The sequence below is a fragment of the Carettochelys insculpta genome, chromosome 8 (assembly GCF_033958435.1).
Source record: "Carettochelys insculpta isolate YL-2023 chromosome 8, ASM3395843v1, whole genome shotgun sequence".
Lineage (NCBI taxonomy): Eukaryota > Metazoa > Chordata > Testudines > Carettochelyidae > Carettochelys > Carettochelys insculpta.
In genome coordinates, this window is record NC_134144.1 from 21,529,540 (window position 1) to 21,547,085 (window position 17,546).

General features: G+C 42.7%; 1 protein-coding gene across 2 annotated transcripts in view; it reads right to left on the minus strand.

The window, feature by feature from the left end:
* The window catches only part of WDR75 (WD repeat domain 75), a 51,290-nt gene that overhangs the window by 19,383 nt on the left and 14,361 nt on the right, over positions 1–17,546 (minus strand). For both annotated transcript variants that reach the window (XM_075000723.1, XM_075000724.1), the window contains 9 exons: positions 14,327–14,397; positions 13,637–13,753; positions 12,792–12,880; positions 11,804–11,962; positions 11,235–11,294; positions 11,021–11,136; positions 9,853–10,028; positions 8,958–9,118; positions 4,915–5,095 (listed from right to left, as the gene is read on the minus strand). In XM_075000723.1, coding sequence (XP_074856824.1) covers positions 4,915–5,095; positions 8,958–9,118; positions 9,853–10,028; positions 11,021–11,136; positions 11,235–11,294; positions 11,804–11,962; positions 12,792–12,880; positions 13,637–13,753; positions 14,327–14,397 — 1,130 coding nt within the window. The remainder of the gene's footprint in view (positions 1–4,914; positions 5,096–8,957; positions 9,119–9,852; positions 10,029–11,020; positions 11,137–11,234; positions 11,295–11,803; positions 11,963–12,791; positions 12,881–13,636; positions 13,754–14,326; positions 14,398–17,546) is intronic.

A 17,546-nucleotide genomic window follows, 5' to 3' on the forward strand; every position in this document is an offset into this window, starting at 1 on the left:
GTCTAATTTACTTTTCACCATTAATACTGTTTCCACCTCTCAGATGGTGGAGTAAAATTAGGCTGATCTGCTTCTAACCAATTTTGATTTCTGGTTCCTTTGCACTAATACAGTTAAATAGCACCCTGATTTCTGGTATTGCAAGAGAAAAATTTTTTTGGCTTTAGTAATGTCATCATACACAGAGTTTCTAATATAATATTAGAAAGCAAGAGTTTGTGCATTTCCAAAGGATTAATTATTCTAGGTCTAATGCAAATGATGGTTACCCTTTAATTACAACATAGCTATTTATTACATACAATTAAGGCCATCCAAATGATTGATGGGACTGTAGAAAAGTAATTGTTGTAGCAGTATGTAAACCATAAAGGTTTTAACACAGCAACAAGAGAAAAACACTCTGGGTTAAAAGATTACAGACTTAACCTGAAAAGTGACCAGTTTTTAAGTGAATGACATACTTGTATACACCTGACCCTGAATTTTCCTGACAGCTTCTGTCATTTTATAGTCACGTATTTCTCAATACTTTTTTATCTTGAGACACACACAAGAAATTAACTGTATAGATAGAAAAAGTGAAACTGATTAAAATACAAAATTCAATCTTTTTTTAGCCTATTGATATTCATGGAACACTTTTAGGACTATAACTGTAGTTGTTAAAGTTGACGTGGTCCCTTAAAGAGGGCCATAACATGGTAGTCATTTTCAAGGAATTGTAACAAATAGTTACACCTCACTAGGCAAGGTATTTGATAGAAGTGCTGCATCACCATTCTTAGGAGTACCAACTCTGACAGGCTATACTTTCAAGAAAAATATAGTATTAGCCAATATACACAGAAATAAGACATCCCATATGACAGGAGTGTGACACCTTGACATCCCCATCTTCAGCACCATCATATAACAACATGTTTTGTACAAAGTATGCCTTATGAAGTATCATTTTAAAAGTCTTGATCTGCTAGGTGATATCTTGCTGAACTGTGTGTGAAGTTCGTCTATATATGGGCTACTGAAACACGCTGGTGAGGTCGAAAACACCCTCCAGCAGCTTTTCACGTACAACATTGCCTTTTCATTGTTGATGGATTTTTGAGGAAATACACACAAACATTGGAAGAGGGTACAACCTCAGAGACAGCACTACATAATGGCAAATGTTTGACCCAGGGCACAGCAAAAGGGCTTTCCAGCAAGTGGGAAGAAGAAACAGAAGGGGGAAGTGACCATGACTCCCGTCCCCGTCCCACAAGAGAACACCTGGAAACACCTTAGGAACAAAGACTGAACTAGGGAAAGTGCTAGACCCAGGCTAAATGGATTGCTAGCCTGTCTATGGAAACTTGATGAACAGCTTGTGCCATCAATAAGGGCGAAATACTACCAATTCAAATCCTATCCAGTATGTTAGGCTTAATTTCTGTTTTTGTTCTTTTGCAAAGAAATCTGCTTTCATCTGTTTGCTAACAGATATAATCACTTAAAATCGAACTGTCTGTAGTTAATAAACTTGTTCTATGTTTTATCTTCATCAATGTTCGGAAATCCTGCCTTTCTAAATAAAGCTTCACGGGGGTTAGCCATGTTAAGTCTGTAGCTTCACAAACAACAAGCAGGCCTGCAGGACCACAGACTAAAACCTTTGGAAGAAAAGATTGATAAATAACCTGTAAGTGTTACAAGACAGCTTGTTTTTTGTAAACAAAGGCTGCTGCATATCTTCCTGAGTCCCTTAAATCAATGAATTTGCATTGTACAGATCCCTATGCAGTGGAAGAGGCTACAACTCGAGGTTTATATTCCAGTAGGGATGCAAGGCTGTGAAGCTGGCTGGTGGACACGTGTTTGTCCACTAGTGGCTTAGGTAAAGCTCTCAGGTAAATCACCTGGGTGTCCCATAGCTCCTTAAAGACTAACCGTTTTAAATATTAACGAGCTTTCATGCATAAGATCCACTTCTTCAGATTCACTTGGATGTGTGGTGCCATCTGCTGCCCTGCTGTGAGATAACAGGCTCTTGGCTGAGTCATTAGCAGAGCAATGTGTGAAAAGTTGACCTGTTAGAAGACATAGTGGTTCCAACAGCTCCAAGATTACACCCTGGGGTGACGACCCTCTACAAAGAGGTCTGAAGAAGTGGGTCTGTCCCATGAAGGCTCACCTAATTATTTTGTTAAAGTGCTACTTGACTGCTTTTTTGTTTTGACTGTGGATAAGAGTGTCAAATCACTGAGAACAGTGATGAGTCATTGCTGTGTCAAGATAGCAAGAACTATCTTCTCAAGCTGCAAGTGCTTTTCCAAATCTGATCTGCTCAGGGGAAAAAAAACCCCAAAAACAGAACAACCAACTTCCATATTACCACAAATACTCAACTCTCAAAGCCAGCATTATGAGATAACAGAATACAGTGTCCATCTAAAACATACACTCAGTGGAGTGACTACTTCAAGTAAACCTTTGGCAAAACCAATTTCCTCTGGGTGTTTTCCATCTGGCATCCAGGAAGGAATAGTAAAGAGGAAATGTATATTCACATGAGTCCAGAAACTCAAAAGTGAGACTGTCTTAGTCTTGATTTCAGCTAGTCTCATCCCCCACAAGGATCTATGCTTCTCTTCCAGATCATTCTGCTTTTGTTTCTAGACATCAGGATGCCTTTTGCTGAGACCAAGCAATACCAGGCAATGGGACAACTTTCTCAGACCATATTTTACAACATGGGTCAATTAGGACCCAAAACGACAAAAGTTTCACATTAGGGCTAGGTCTACACTAGAGTTTTTTTTAGACAAAACTCGGGTTTTGTCAAGAAAACTCATGGAGCATCTACACATAAAATGTGTTTTGTCAACAGAAATGGTTCACAAAAAAGCTGTGTAGATGCTCCAGGGTGTCCCTTCTGTTGACAGAGCAGGTCAAGATTATCTGCTTTTATGGGTAGATGTGATCTGTCAACGAAGTTTTGTCGGAATATCTCTTCCGACAGTAACTTCTGTAGACAGATGCTTCTAGTGCAGATATAGCCGAAGAGTAAATTCTCAGTTTACTTGTTTAACCTGGTATTAGAGATTTTTTTAACCACGCTGTTTGGTTGTAACACACATGCTTAAGAGAGAAAGCAAGCAGAATGAAGTGGAAAAAGGGGAGGTGTGGTTTATGAACTCCTCTCTCAGATCCCCAAAAAAGTTCTTTGGTCTCTATGAGCTCTATGGTCTCTGCGTCCAGCTGTGTTTAAAGCCGCATGGACCCAGAAACCCCATGGAAGGAAGCTGAGAGTGCGCTGACTGCAGGAAATACATGAGCCTCCTGCAGCATGCTAGCTCAGCGACAGCAGACTGGCAGCAGTCATCCCATCAGCAGCATGGCCAGCAGCCAGGACACCCCTCGCCAAATCCCCACCAGCCATCTAAAGGCTCCCAGGAGCCCAGCCAGGGGCCGAAGAAGAGGGTACCCTCATGGAGTGAGGCTGAGATCAAAGACCTCTTGCGACTGCGGGGAGATGAAGAGCGCCTACTCCATGCCATCGGCTGGTGCCAGAATCACACTGCGTTTGGCCGGCTGCCAACTGGCTTGATCTCCCAGGGCCGACCCACCCAATAAATTGAAGGAGCCATGAAAGCATACTGCCGGGCCTGGGATGTGGACAGCCACTCAAGAGGCAGCGGACACCACATGTACCCACTTCCAGGAGCTTAAACCACCTCCTTGGGCCAAAAAAGGTAGCCCCCCTGCCACCAGAGGTGCTGAACACCATGGAGTCAGAGCCAGAGGCCAAGGACCAGCCAGGACCCTTGAGTAGGAACTCCACTGATAACCAGGAGCCAGAGCCCATGTCAGAGAAGGAGGGGTCCCTGGTCATTGCACCCCCTCCAGGTTCTCCAACCAGGCCCCCTACTCTCAGGCCTCCCCCAAAGTCAAAGGGCCCTCTGTGAGGTACCAGGCGTTTTGGACACCCTGGGCCATGTGGCAGGGGACACATGCAGGCACTTGGCACATACCCCTGTTGAGAGCAACACAGGCCGCACGGCTAGAGAGGGAAGTGGGGGCAAGGGGGGGGTAATGACTGAATTCGGTGCGTGCCCCACCCTTGCAGGGACGCCTCAGCGCCCAGGACCCCACAGGGTGTTCGGGCCATCAGACAGAGAAGCGGAGGGGGAACGGTTCACAGGGTCAGGTCATGGGACTGATGGGTCACCCCTCTGTCCCCCCAGCTGTGCCATCTGGGGGCTGGCTGGGCCTGGTCCATGGGCTGGGGAGCCCTGCAGCAGCCACAGCACCCCCACCTCCTGCACCCACATGGGGCCACAGAAGAGGCATGCGCTGGTGCCACTATCAGGAAGTGGATGCTGCCACCCACACAGCTGCCCCATGAGATCAGAAGAGCTTCCTGTGGTAGTGGCTGGCACTGAAGCAGGCAGCTTGGAATTGGGTGGCAGGCTTCCCTGACAGCCTCACCTGGGCTGTGACCACCTGCCTGTCCCAGCCTCCCGCAGCTCCTGACCTCACTGCTGGAGAACGGGCACAGGCACTGTGGAAAGCTGTCCAGGGCCTCGAGTTCCCCATCAGGCACCTGCTGGGGATCCCATGGCCCTCACTACCAGCCTCCGGCCCTGATGCAGCCACCACTGGGGCTGCTGCAGCAGGGCTGGGAGCTGGACCAGGAACTGGGCTGCTGCTCCCTGGCCATTCCTAGCCTACTGTTTCCCAGCCCTGGCAGCAGAGTGGCTCCCCCGCTGCAGCTGGGTGGATGCTCCCAGTTGCAGCTACTCAGCCACTGTTGGGTCCTGCTCTGGCTGCTGAGCCAGAGAATACTGGATTTCAGAAGTGCAACCTGTATATTTAAGTGCTCTTAATTTGGACAGTAAAAAAAAACCTGAACGATAAATAAACGTTACACACCTTATTTTTCCAGGCGGATGACAAAATGTGCATTTAAGGTCCCAGGTGTCTGAGTCCCACACAGTGACTGTTTCTTCAAAGCTAACAGCAAGCAAAGAGCCATCTTCTGAGAAACAGCAGGAGTTAGCTGGATAGTTGTGATAGCTGCCCACAAAACCACAGCTCCATGACATGCTCGGTTCTGTTATATTGAATCATTAACATGTTCGTTAGTTTTCCATATTAAGACTTCTAAAGGGAACTGTGCAGCACATTTATTAAGAGGTTATTCATATTTTCCAATCAAACCTATTTACATTTGAAAGTTGCACATATTTACAGAGAAATAAAAAGATCTTCTCCCATGCTAACAAAAGAAGTGCTCAGCAGTGTTGCATTCCGTAAGTTCTACACCTTGCACTAATTCAAGACCTCATGCAATTTGCACATTGCAATGTTTTTGTTTAATACGCAAACTACAGAAAAAAGGTACTGCTAGAAAAATCTAATTTTAATTCCTTTCACCATGTTGAAAAGGATCAACATCATCAATGAAAATGTACAGCCTTAAAAAGTATTGTACATTTCAGGCCAAAGAAATTTCAGGTTATTTCTAACAATGTAAATGTTCTATTGCCTGTACTTGATTTTTACTGAACCCTACTTCAGATAGGAAAGTTTTACACTTAAGCCATAATGTAGTATGTTAGCAAACTACCTTCCTCTGGGTCTCTTTCCCATCATCACTGATTACCATAAAACAAGCTCTCTCGTTCCAAGCTGAATTGTTCAATGATAAACAAGTACAGTAGACCCCCACCTTATGTGGACGCTGTGTTCTTGCGCAACCCTGCCTAAGTCAAATTTTGCATTACTTGCGGGGGGGCCAGGAACCTGACCAGCACAGGAGTGCTGGTGAGCTCCCATTCCTGTGAATGGCAGCAAGCTGGAGTCTGCCTCCCAGAAGACAGGAAACTGATCAGTGTTGCAGCACTAGTCAGTTTCCCGAGTCACGCTAAACAGAGATACGTGCAACTTTTGTGCGCATATCTCGGGGTTCTACTGAAACATATTTGGAATTTACCCAGATGGTTCCCTAGTAACAATATATTTTTCCAACGAATTTTAAAATAAAATTACTTGTGTGGCAAATTACAGAAAGCAGATTATAAAAGAAGGTTAAGTCAACAATAATTTTGGATTATACTTTATATGCGCTTACAAGTTGCAGACAAAGCAGGATTAAATTCCATGCTTTCTATTTCTCTTGTTTTTACACTGTTCCTCGAGAAAGCAAAGTGCCAAGATATAAAGAGGCAAGAGATAAAAATTGTTTCTGCACTAAAAATGAAAAACAGGCCAAATGGGATGTTCTTTGGACACACAACTAAATCAACATAATTTAATATGCTGTTTCAGGACAGCACTTTCCTCTTTAATTTCCAGTTATGCAAGACCAAACATACAAAGACAGAGCAGCTTTATACTTCCACTTGTGCCACAACTCTGAACTTTATACAATCCCTGTCAGCGGCATTCCCGGAAAGCTGAGTCCTTGGGTGGCTGTCCCAAAGATATTCGGGTGCTGCCCAGCTGATTAGCAGAGGACCCACAGCACCCACAGCTGGCAGCATGTGTTTCTATTTGTGATGCATACCTGGACATGCCTTGGTGCACATGACTAAATTTATTCCAACCATGGATGCCAAAAATTAGAGTGAAGACTACTTGTCAGTATGTCAGAGGGAGCGGAAGAGAGACTAGTCAGTGGATTCTAAAACACCTCCATGGTGGGGGCCAGCAGAACCATTAAGTCTCAACCTCTTATCTATGTTGTACCCATTTAGTACTGGCTGCAGTGCGACTGCGCAGTTGGCTAGGAATGGAAACAAGCCAGAGCAGCAAGAACTCATTCCTCCAACACAGTTTCTAAGAACAAAGGGTGTTTGCTCACGGAACTGGGATTTAGTGTAGGATTAAGGTTATGCAATCCTAGAAAACACTAAGAAAACTTAAAGCATGTTGGTATTTAGATATATGAACAAGATGTCAAATTTCATTTAATAATTATCAATTTTAAGTACATCAATTTGTAGTAAACATGTAAGTACCTGAACATAGCTGTGTAAGTGCTAGCAATTATACCCAACTCTCAATTGAAACTTTAAAGGGCGTGATCCATAGTCTATGCAGACTGAAGGATGCCTACTACTACTACTACTACAGCATATTGAGCTTGGTGTAAGAGCTAAATCCAGTGATGCAGAGAAATTCCCTATGGCAAGCAGAAAACTAGTGCACAAAAAAAAAGGTAGCCTATATAGTCTAATGGTATTCAAAAAAGAAACCTCCATTTATCTACGACAATTAAAACAGAATGAACACAACCCAATAGCAAGCAGATTCCTGAAAGGCTGCTGTGAAAAACTATCAAAACAAAAAGCAGTCAAGTAGCACTTTAAAGACTAGCAAAATAGTTTATTAGGTGAGCTTTCGTGGGACAGACCCACTTCTTCAGACCATAGCCAGACCAGAACAGACGCAATATTTAAGACACAGAGAACCAAAAACAGTAAGCAAGGATGACAAATCAGAAAAAGATAACCAAGGTGAGCAAATCAGAGTGTGGAGGGGTGGGGCGGGGAAGAGATCAAGAATTAGATTGAGTTAAGTATTTGAAAACCTGTGACGCCTGACACACAATTGTCAGAAAAGCTAGCCTAAGTGATGCCACAACACACGACAGGCTTTGTTTTGACTACGTCTAGGTAGCCGCGACCTGTTGGCAAAAGATATGCAAATTGTGCAATGTATTTGCTTATCTTTTGGTGACAGTTCTGTTGGGAGAGGCTTTTCTGACATCTGGCTCATTCACATGGGGTTGAGTGCCAGTAAATTCCCCCGTATGGAGACATTCCTTCTTCCTCATAGAATGAGGTGTACAGGGATGTTTTTGGAATGTTTCTGACTGGCAGATTGCTTCCGAAAGATCTGCAGTTTGGACACGTGCTCTGCCGACAGAAGCCTGCAGTCTAGGCGTAGCCTAAGATACAACGAAGCGCACTGATGGAGAACACTCCTATCTGTGGATTGGAAGGGTTATGGGATGTTACATGCCCCTCTGAAGTCCATAGCTTTTATTAGGGTTACAATAAGCGTCAACACGATTTTTGGTGGGTGAAGTCTCTTCAATTTTTGTTTCTCATCTGTACAATCAATGGAACTATTTTCTATCTGCATTTTAGGATGCTGAATGTATAAGTGGATAAGAATTTAACAAAGCGGTATTGTAAACTCAGTATTTTCCACCGTGTGGCAGAAGTTCAACTCAATTAAATAAGGATGCCACCTTTCTATGATTTGTTCTCATGAACAAGGCTCTGAATAAGAGGACGTTGCTCTCCCCCTCCCCAAAACAAAACCAAAAACAACCCCCCCCAACCAAAAAAATCCTAACAAAGTAAAGGTTGGGCTGCAATTGTTCATAGGTGCACTAGATGGAGGTTACTGTTTCCTTCTGTGTAGAACATGGTTCTCAACCCTTTCCAAAACTACTATATCTCTTTCCAGAGTCTGATTTGTCTTGTGTACTCCCAAGCTCCAACGTAAAAGCTGCTTGCTTATAAAAGTCAAACTTAAAAATACAAAAGAGCATCACAACATACTCTTATTCATTTGTTGATACGAAATTTTAGTTTGTACTGACTCTGCTAGTACTATTTATATAGCCTGTTTGAAAAATCAGGCGAATACCTAGATGAAGTGACATACTACCTAAAAGATTTCTACACAGACCCAGAAGTGCTCATGTCCCCTGGTGGAGAACCATTGATACAGGGTTTTGGACAAGTAGGACATTTGCATTCATGTCCCCACCACATTCCCAACTTGTCTACATTCGTAACTGTGGGAAATGATGCGAAATGCTGATAGAATTCTGTACAGGGTGAACAGAAGAGAATGAAGTACTTCTGTTGTGTTTCTCATCCTACTCATTTGTGTACGAATGGAGAAGAGTGGAGTTACAATTTCCACAGGTTCAATAGCAAATTGGCCATACTCACTCTCTGCAGAGTCATTCACTAACATCCAGACTTTAAATCGACCATCCTTGCCAGCTGTTACTAAGGTAGGAGTTGCATCTTCCAATTCATCTGTGTCACGGAAACACAGAGCTGTTATGTGAGCCTCATGTGGCATGTTTATTCTAGTGTTCAGAGTAAAACTATAAAGAAAAGCAAAAGTCACTTTTATGTCAGTTTGAATTTCCATCAAGTGTTTGGGATTTTGTTTTTATGGATTTATTTTGAAGGGGAAGGAAGAAGGTGATTTGGAAATTGGAGAAGTGGTATGAACAGAATTTTGTTGCCAGCCAATACATAATCTCATTTAATTTACCAAGTTTGTTTTCTATCTTTCCACCACCCCCTGCTAATTTGGAAACATACCAAATAGAAGTGTTTGTTCTAAATTATGGGCACACCTTCTAATTGCTAGCTCTCGATCAACATGTAAAATGATTATTTCATGGAACTGGTAATTTATTATTTCAATCCCATAACTATCATGCCATACAACATCTATTGAGTGCCCTCCAAAATGAGCAAGAAAAAAAGCGAGCTTTAGGGGTAACCAGAATATTAACAAATCTAGGCGAGAAGATCAAGTAAATATTGACGTTGGGATACCGTGTCAAAGTTTTACTTATTCCTACGGTATATCTGTCCAGAGTAGATTAGGATAACAAAACAGATTGAAGTAGGTCGTATTCACATGCATAAAACCCTGATTGCTACTGGACTAAGAAAACTTGTTCAAACTGCTAATTTCAAGAACTACAATTCAGGTAATGGTGACTGACAATTCATACAGGAGACACTATAGTCTTTTTCACAATATTTAACAAGAAGTCAAATATTTAGTGGTTGACACAGAGGCTGACTGTACAAGTATCAGTACCTTTGTGTTTGCTCATCATAGTTCCACAGTTTCATTTGTAATTCAAGTTCAATTTCTTTGTCTTCTCGTTGTTCGACTGTTGCTAACCAGCTGCCTTGAGTATTAAATGCAGCCTTCACCAACTCAGTCTGGTGTAGACCTACTTGATGGATATATTCCTGCTGCACGATATCAAGCTGGAGAGTCACAAGAGCAAAAAAAACCTCATTTTAAAGCTCAAGTGAAAGTGTGGAGAAGTCATGGAAAAAGGACACCATTAAACGAAATATGTTCTGGAAGTTAACGGGGACCATTATAAGGTCTACAATTCACTTCAATATTCCAAGCTGGGCCTTAATTCATGGGAAATGCCTCCAAAAGCCATGCAGATCCTCCAGTACAGAAGATATGGAGAGACATCAAAATACACTTTCATTGCAAAAGTTTATTTTGTAAAGGCACTAATGACAATCATGTAAGCAGAGTGTTCTCAACCTTTTTTATTCTGAGGCCCTCCTGACACAGTATAAATATTCCATAGCCCAACTCTGCCATAACAACTACGTTTCTACATATAAACACCAAAGTCAACTTTATGGAGTAGCAAAACTGCCCTGGACTCCATGCCATATGGGCACCATGATGCTAAGCCTCACATGGTATGGCTCATGCTCCAGACTTCAGCCCTGTGAAGTGGGGCTTTGGCTTTCTGCCTTAGCCCTCCCGAATCTAACTTTGGTCCTGCTTGGCAGACTCCCTGAAACCTGCTCACCATCTCTTTGGGGCCTTGGATCACTGGCTAAGAACCAGTGATGCAGGGCACTTTCTGTAGATTCCTGACAATCTTATTTTCATTACATTCACTTCCAATTTGTCTACCACCATAACAATTAGTGTACCAAGGCATAACTTCAAGGAATCAATCTGAAGCTTCAAGTCCTACTTTGTTTATGCATTAGACCACTTTCTGTAATATCCTCATCACACTACAACTCTGCAAGTGAAGGCACAGACAAAAGATTTTACTAAGGTCACAGAGGAAGTCTGTGGTAAAGATGAGACCAAAACACAGTTTTATTGATTCCAATCTTATGCTATAACCACTGAACTACTCTTCCCTCCCTACCTCATATGGCAAGTGTAATTGTGTCACAAGTGATCACTTACAGTACCACTCTATCCAACTTACATTGTACAACTGTTTGTCGGTTTGGAGACAATAGAACTGCAGATGACCAGGTTTTCCATTCAGAACCAAAGCTTTAGTTCTAGGATCAACCACCAAACCAGTCTTGACATCACTGCCTGCAACGAAGAATAGCAGCAAATGATCTATGTTTGAAAGTGAGGTCTTTAGCAGCCATCAAAGCAGAAAAAAAAAAGTTCAGTTTTACTGCACATACCTTTGACTAATCCTTGAATTACAGCAGAAACTCTCAGGTTGCTATGTACGATTGTTATTTCTGCATGTACAAACACATACAAAATTAGTAAAGTCACGTAAATGCTTATGTAATGTAAAAAGATACCACTATTTCTACAGCTGGAAAAATCAGGATAAGCATCCACCCAAATCTCATTTTTAAGAAATCATTCTATTAGTTAATGAACTAGAAATGAAACATATGTACTGTAAACATTAGACCCTTGAAAAATCACACAAAGTGAGTAGCACAAGAATGTTTCAAACCAAGAGAAAAGTATCAGCTTATCAGAATCTTTGGAGTCACCTACCATGATGGAAAACCTAAGTCACAAGCTTCCACGATCTGTAAACAAAACCCAGCAGTTCCTAGAATGCGGGGTGGGGGGGGGGGGGGGAGGAGAGGGGGGAAATCAAAAGATCTACTCTTTCAGGTGAGTTGTGAGCTTGTGTACAATACCATTCAGTGAAGCTGAAGTTCATAAATTCTAATCTGTGGCTCATGAATTACTTATAGAATAAATACTTCCACAGTAGGTTTGGGCTTACTGTTGTCTGTGTGAGAGGTACAATAAAATGTTCCATCTGGTGACACCGAGATGTGTTCAATAGTAGATCCCAAACGAGGCAGGAATTCCTTCTTACAGTCTGATCCATCACGCCACTGAACCAGTACAGACTCAACCCCACCACTCAGCAGGCTGTTACCTTCCCACACAATTAAAAAAAAATGACATTTAGATCAATTATTCCAAAGTGACATTTATATATTTCTACGGTGCTACTCACTATTGTATCTAGACATCAATTCTGTATTTCAATCCTTTATTATATCTTTAGCAACAAGTTATACATCACTTCAGAGACTAGTCACGTGGCTTAAAGTCTCTTATCATGCCTCTCCGACCTCTCAGACTCAATAAGACACACTGCAACTGCAAGCATGAAAATGCCACTGAAATACTTTCAATTATATTTTGTGTTACAAAAAGATCAGAAACTTTCTATTTAACATGAAATGCAACAAAATGCCTCCTCCTTGGATGAAAAGACTAGAAACAAGATTTATATCGTGGGGCTGGGTAAAGTTCCCACAAAAGTTAACATGAGTTTTTCATTTAACTTCAAAGGAAGTAAAGTGTGGCTCCTGGTAAGATTTGACCTTTCTTTTTTATAATTTGAATTTTACTCCAGAAAGAACTTAGGCTTCCCTACATCCTCTCAAGATGACTGTCACGTCATAAAGGTGACTGCTGGTTCAGGATTTACATTGACAAAAAAGGAAAATCTCTGAAAGCAAAATAGTGGTATGAAACATGCTTATACATTTGATTTCCTTAGTTTTGTGTAACAAGCATACAGCTGCGCACATAAAAAAGCCAGAACTATTTTCACCTTTCCATTACTCCACCCAAAAAGTCCTCAAAATCCTTTCCAGGAGACATGAATCCACTCCTAGAATTTAAACATTTGCAAGACGATTCCAAACGTCAGCAGTTTTTTTTTCCTTCCTGTGCTTCAAGACACTTGCACTCACCTTCTACAGAGAAAGCTACATCCATGACTACATCATGGTGCCAGTGCAATGTGGAGAAAGTGTATTCTCTTTTGTGGTTAAAATTTCTCCTGTTAAGAAGAAAAAACATTTATTTTAGTAGCAGAATAGGTGTTGGAGACACTCCGCAGGCAAACAAGAAGGGGCAAGCCAAACTGAATAAAATAGAACATAAGCACAGTACATTAACAGGTACAATAATCTTTACAATGCAGTTTCTTGTATGTTTAGGTGACACAAAGGGAGCAGAAGCCACCTACAGGTCACCTGCTGGCACAGACTGCACAGTAGGGCTATATCTACACAAAAGCCTAAACTAGAACTAAGCTACACAATTTGTGGTAAGCAAAATACGTAGCTTATTTTGAGCGTAGTTCAAAATAGAGTATTTTGACATTTGGCATGGTCTAAATAGCATCAAATGTCAAAATAAAGTGCTACTTTGAGGCACCCCTGACGCCTCCCAAAACGAAGTGTACAGGGATGCCAAAACAGTGCACTCATTATTTTGGAAAAATATGTTGAAATGGTCACATTTAGAAGTCACAGAGTAGCTATTTCAGGATACTGAAGTATCCCAAAATAGCTCTGCCATGTAGACATAGTCTAGGTGTCCCAGCTGGCAGAAGGTCCTTCAGAAATTGCTGCTACAGGAGCCACTTCTGATTATGGCAAGGGAGGATGCTAACTCCAGAAAATTACATCAATGCCTGATCATTACTGTCAAGCAGAAAATCTTGCACCCAATCTTGTGACTTGTTATGTTCAAGTTCTATTAAACTAACGTCAAATCAGTGCTATCTGACTAGGTGTCATGTTTAACATACCAGAGACGAATCTTGCCATCTTTATGTCCACTGGCTATACAGTCTTCTTTAGGGTGACAGGCTACACAAGTAAAATAGTTGTTTGCACCTTTTCTACTTGTTCCACTTAAAGGAAACCTTGGAAAAATTAAAGAGTAGTTTTAATTAGAGTTCAATATTACATGAAGCTTCGAGAGTTTTCAGATGCAGTCAATCCCCAGCTGGAGCTATGTCACCATCCCCATTCCGCCTGCCAGACTTTTCCCAACAGAGTAGCAGCAGCCTTATCTCATCTGTTTCAGTTGAGCAATAGAAAAGCGATCACACTACAGCCTGGGCCTACGCTAAGAGTTGCTTGGCATCTCACAAATAAGGTATCACACTGCAGCCCCAACTGCCTCTGTTTCTGCCCCATCAGCCTCAGACACACACTAAGCAAGGAGCCGTCAGAACAAGATTTTTAAGAATTTTGTAAGAAATTCTGTCAAGTGGATGAGCCGTTACTCTGCATCACTTGTTAAGATTTCAGAAATGAAAACAGTGTCATTCATAAGGAATCCCTTTTACCCCTGCAATGATCTGCATTTGAATGAATGGCATCAAAGGCTTCTGATAGAGCTAAAATAATCTGCATACAGCTGACCAGTTAATTTATAGAATACATATTTATGAGGTTTCAAAGTTGACAACATATACAGCCGTTAATCTTACCTGTTAGTTTTCTTCTTTTTGAAAAAATGAACAAGGAGATGAAGGCCACGCACCGATGCCACATATTCGCCCTGTTACAGCAATACAGCAAAGCAGAAATTTATTTGCTAGGTTCACATCTAAACTGGAGTACACCAAATGGACTTTTGATCATGCTTCTTAAACAGATCTGCATCATGCAAAAATGGTACAAGAATAAACACACATGAAGCCACTACCTGAATCAATGAGTTGCTTGCACATAATGAGGTGTTACAGCTCTGCATTTTAGTACAGCAAATATAAGCTTATACAGGCTGAAAGATTTTTTCATACTTTTAAAACTTGCTTTGTCTATAACATCCAAGAAACTACTGCATCTCCTACCCCTACACCTTCCAAACAGCTTCTCTTTTGTATTTCAAGCTCATCTTGCAGGGCAGCCGTTGGGGAACCTCTCTCCCCTCACTGCTCCAAAACCCTCAGCAAACAGTTTTTTAAAATGTGAATGTAGTCTGAGCTGAGAGTAACAAACAGGGAACTCTACAATGTTATTTTTAGTCTTTTCTTAGCACACAAATGCATTGTTAGCTCATCTTCGTGCTTGTCTACACTCGCCCCCAACTTCGAAGGGGGCATGGTAATCAAGGTGATGGGCGATTATTAGTGAAGTGCTGTGGTGAATATGCAGCACTTCATTAGGCTAATTCTGCCCCGTGACAAACTTCGAAGTGCCGGCATGTGTGTAGCCGCGGGCACTTTGAAGTGCGTGTGCTACTTTGAAGTTTGACATTTCTAAATTAATCCAGGGGAGAATTAGCCTAATGAAGTGCTACATATTCACCACAGCACTTCATTAGTGATCTCCCATTGCCCCGATTACCATGCCCCCTCTGAAGCTGGGGGCAAGTGTAGACCCAGCCTTTATGTGCACTACAGCTAAAAATTTTAGGGCAGAACCTAATTCTTTAATTTTTCTTTTTTTTCCCCATTTTCCCAAAGGACAAGTGCTCTTTCTGGTACATATTTTAAATTTTTAATAATATAGATTTTTTTTTTTTTTAAAGAGAGAAAGTACGTCGTTAATGAATTAAGAGTTATTCAAGCGCTGTAAGACAAAGTTGGTCATTTAATCAGAGCCTTTTGATTTCTACTGTATTAAAGACTAAATGGGAAGGAATCGAAATCTTGCAAACAAGAATAAGGCAGATAACATGTCCAGACTGAACATAAATTTTCAACTAACATTTACCACACAAGGGCCGTGTCTACACTAGCCCCAAACTTCGAAATGGCCATGTAAATGGCCATTTCGAAGTTTACTAATGCAGTGCTGAAATACATATTCAGCGCCTCATTAGCATGCGGGCGGCTGCAGCACTTTGAAATTGACGCGGCTCGCTGCCGCGCGGCTCGTCCCAACAAGGCTCCTTTTCGAAAGGACCCTGCCTACTTCGAAGTCCCCTTATTCCTGTGAGCAGACAGGAATAAGGGGACTTCGAAGTAGGCAGGATCCTTTCGAAAAGGAGCCCTGTCGGGATGAGCCGCATCAATTTCGAAGTGCTGCAGCCGCCCGCATGCTAATGAGGCGCTGAATATGTATTTCAGCACTGCATTAGTAAACTTCGAAATGGCCATTTACATGGCCATTTCGAAGTTTGGGGCTAGTGTAGACACAGCCAAGGCCAAAATATACTATATGCCTAGCACAATAATTGTGGTTCTCTTCTTTATAAAGAAAGAGGCATTCTACTGGATTAAGTGCTTGAAATTCTGCAGTTTTCTTTCACTTTTTCCCCTAATTAAATGCAGTTGTGTGGTAAAGACAGGTTACTCACCGTAGTAACGGTGGTTCTTTGAGATGTGTCCCCGTGGGTGCTCCACAATAGGTGTCGGGCTCTTCCAAGCAGTTTCTGCCGGACCACGCATGCGCCAGCGCGCGCCGCTCCCTTGCACGCTCCTGGCCACGTGCGCGATCCGATCCCCGCCAGTTCCTTGACCAACTGCCTCGGATGCTCCTGCAAAACACTAAACAGAGATCCGAAGCGGGGAGGATGGGCGGGTGGTGGAGCACCCACGGGGACACATCTCGAAGAACCACCGTTACTATGGTGAGTAACCTGTCTTTCTTCTTCGAGTGTCCCCGTGGGTGCTCCACAATAGGTGACTACCCAGCAGTAACCCAAGATAGGAGGTGGGTAATCGGATTTTGTGCAGCTTGTCCCTGAGAGGACCGCTGTTGAGAGACGGGTATCCTCTTGGAATACCCTGTGAAGGGCTTAATGTTTGGCGAAGGTATCATAGGATGACCAGGTCGCCGCTCTGCAAATGTCTTTTAGCGCAACGCCCTTGAAAAAGGCTGTTGATGCCGCCACCGCCCTAGTGGAATGAGCCCTGGGAGTGGCCAGTAAAGGAGTCTTTTTGAGTTCGTAGCACATTTTTATGCAGGATACGATGTGCTTCGAGATTCTCTGCGAAGAGAGACCTTGTCCTTTCGATTTGGGAGCGAGAGAGACTAGGAGTCTATCCGTTTTCCGGAAGGACTTGGTCCTGTCTACATAGAAGGCTAGCGCCCTCCTCACGTCCAGGAGGTGTAGGTGCACCTCTTTGTTAGAGTTGAGCCTTTGGATAAAACGAGGGTAAAACAATAGGTTAGTTAATGTGAAACTCAGAAGAAACCTTGGGAACAAAGGCTGGATGCAGCCGTATGGTTACCGCCTCCTTGGAAAAACAGTGCACGGTGGCGTTGCCATAACTGCCGCAAGCTCGCTCACCCTGCGAGCTGACGTAATTGTGAGAAGAAAGGTCGTCTTTATCGTAAGGAGGCGGAGGGAAACCGTGGCCAAGGGCTCGAACGGTGGTCCTGTTAGCACGTTAAGCACCAGGTCCAAGTTCCACGAAGGTGGAAGTGGTTTCTGAGGGGGGTATAGGTTTACCAACCCTTTGAGGAACCTGGTATCCATGGGATGGGTGAACACCGTGTGCCCTTCCTCCTCGTGTCTGAACGCCGAAATAGCGGCAAGGTGGACCTTTAACGAGGATAGTGAGAGTCCTCCTCTCTTGAGGTCCAGTAAATACTCTAATATTACAGGTATAGGCACCGAAAGGGGGGCCAGCTGTTTGGTAGAACACCATGCCGTGAAGCGAGTCCATTTCTGCTTGTAGGCCTTCCTGGTGGAAGTTATCCTGCTATTTTCTAGGACTTGCTGCACTTCCTCCGTGCATGTGCTCTCTAGGGAGC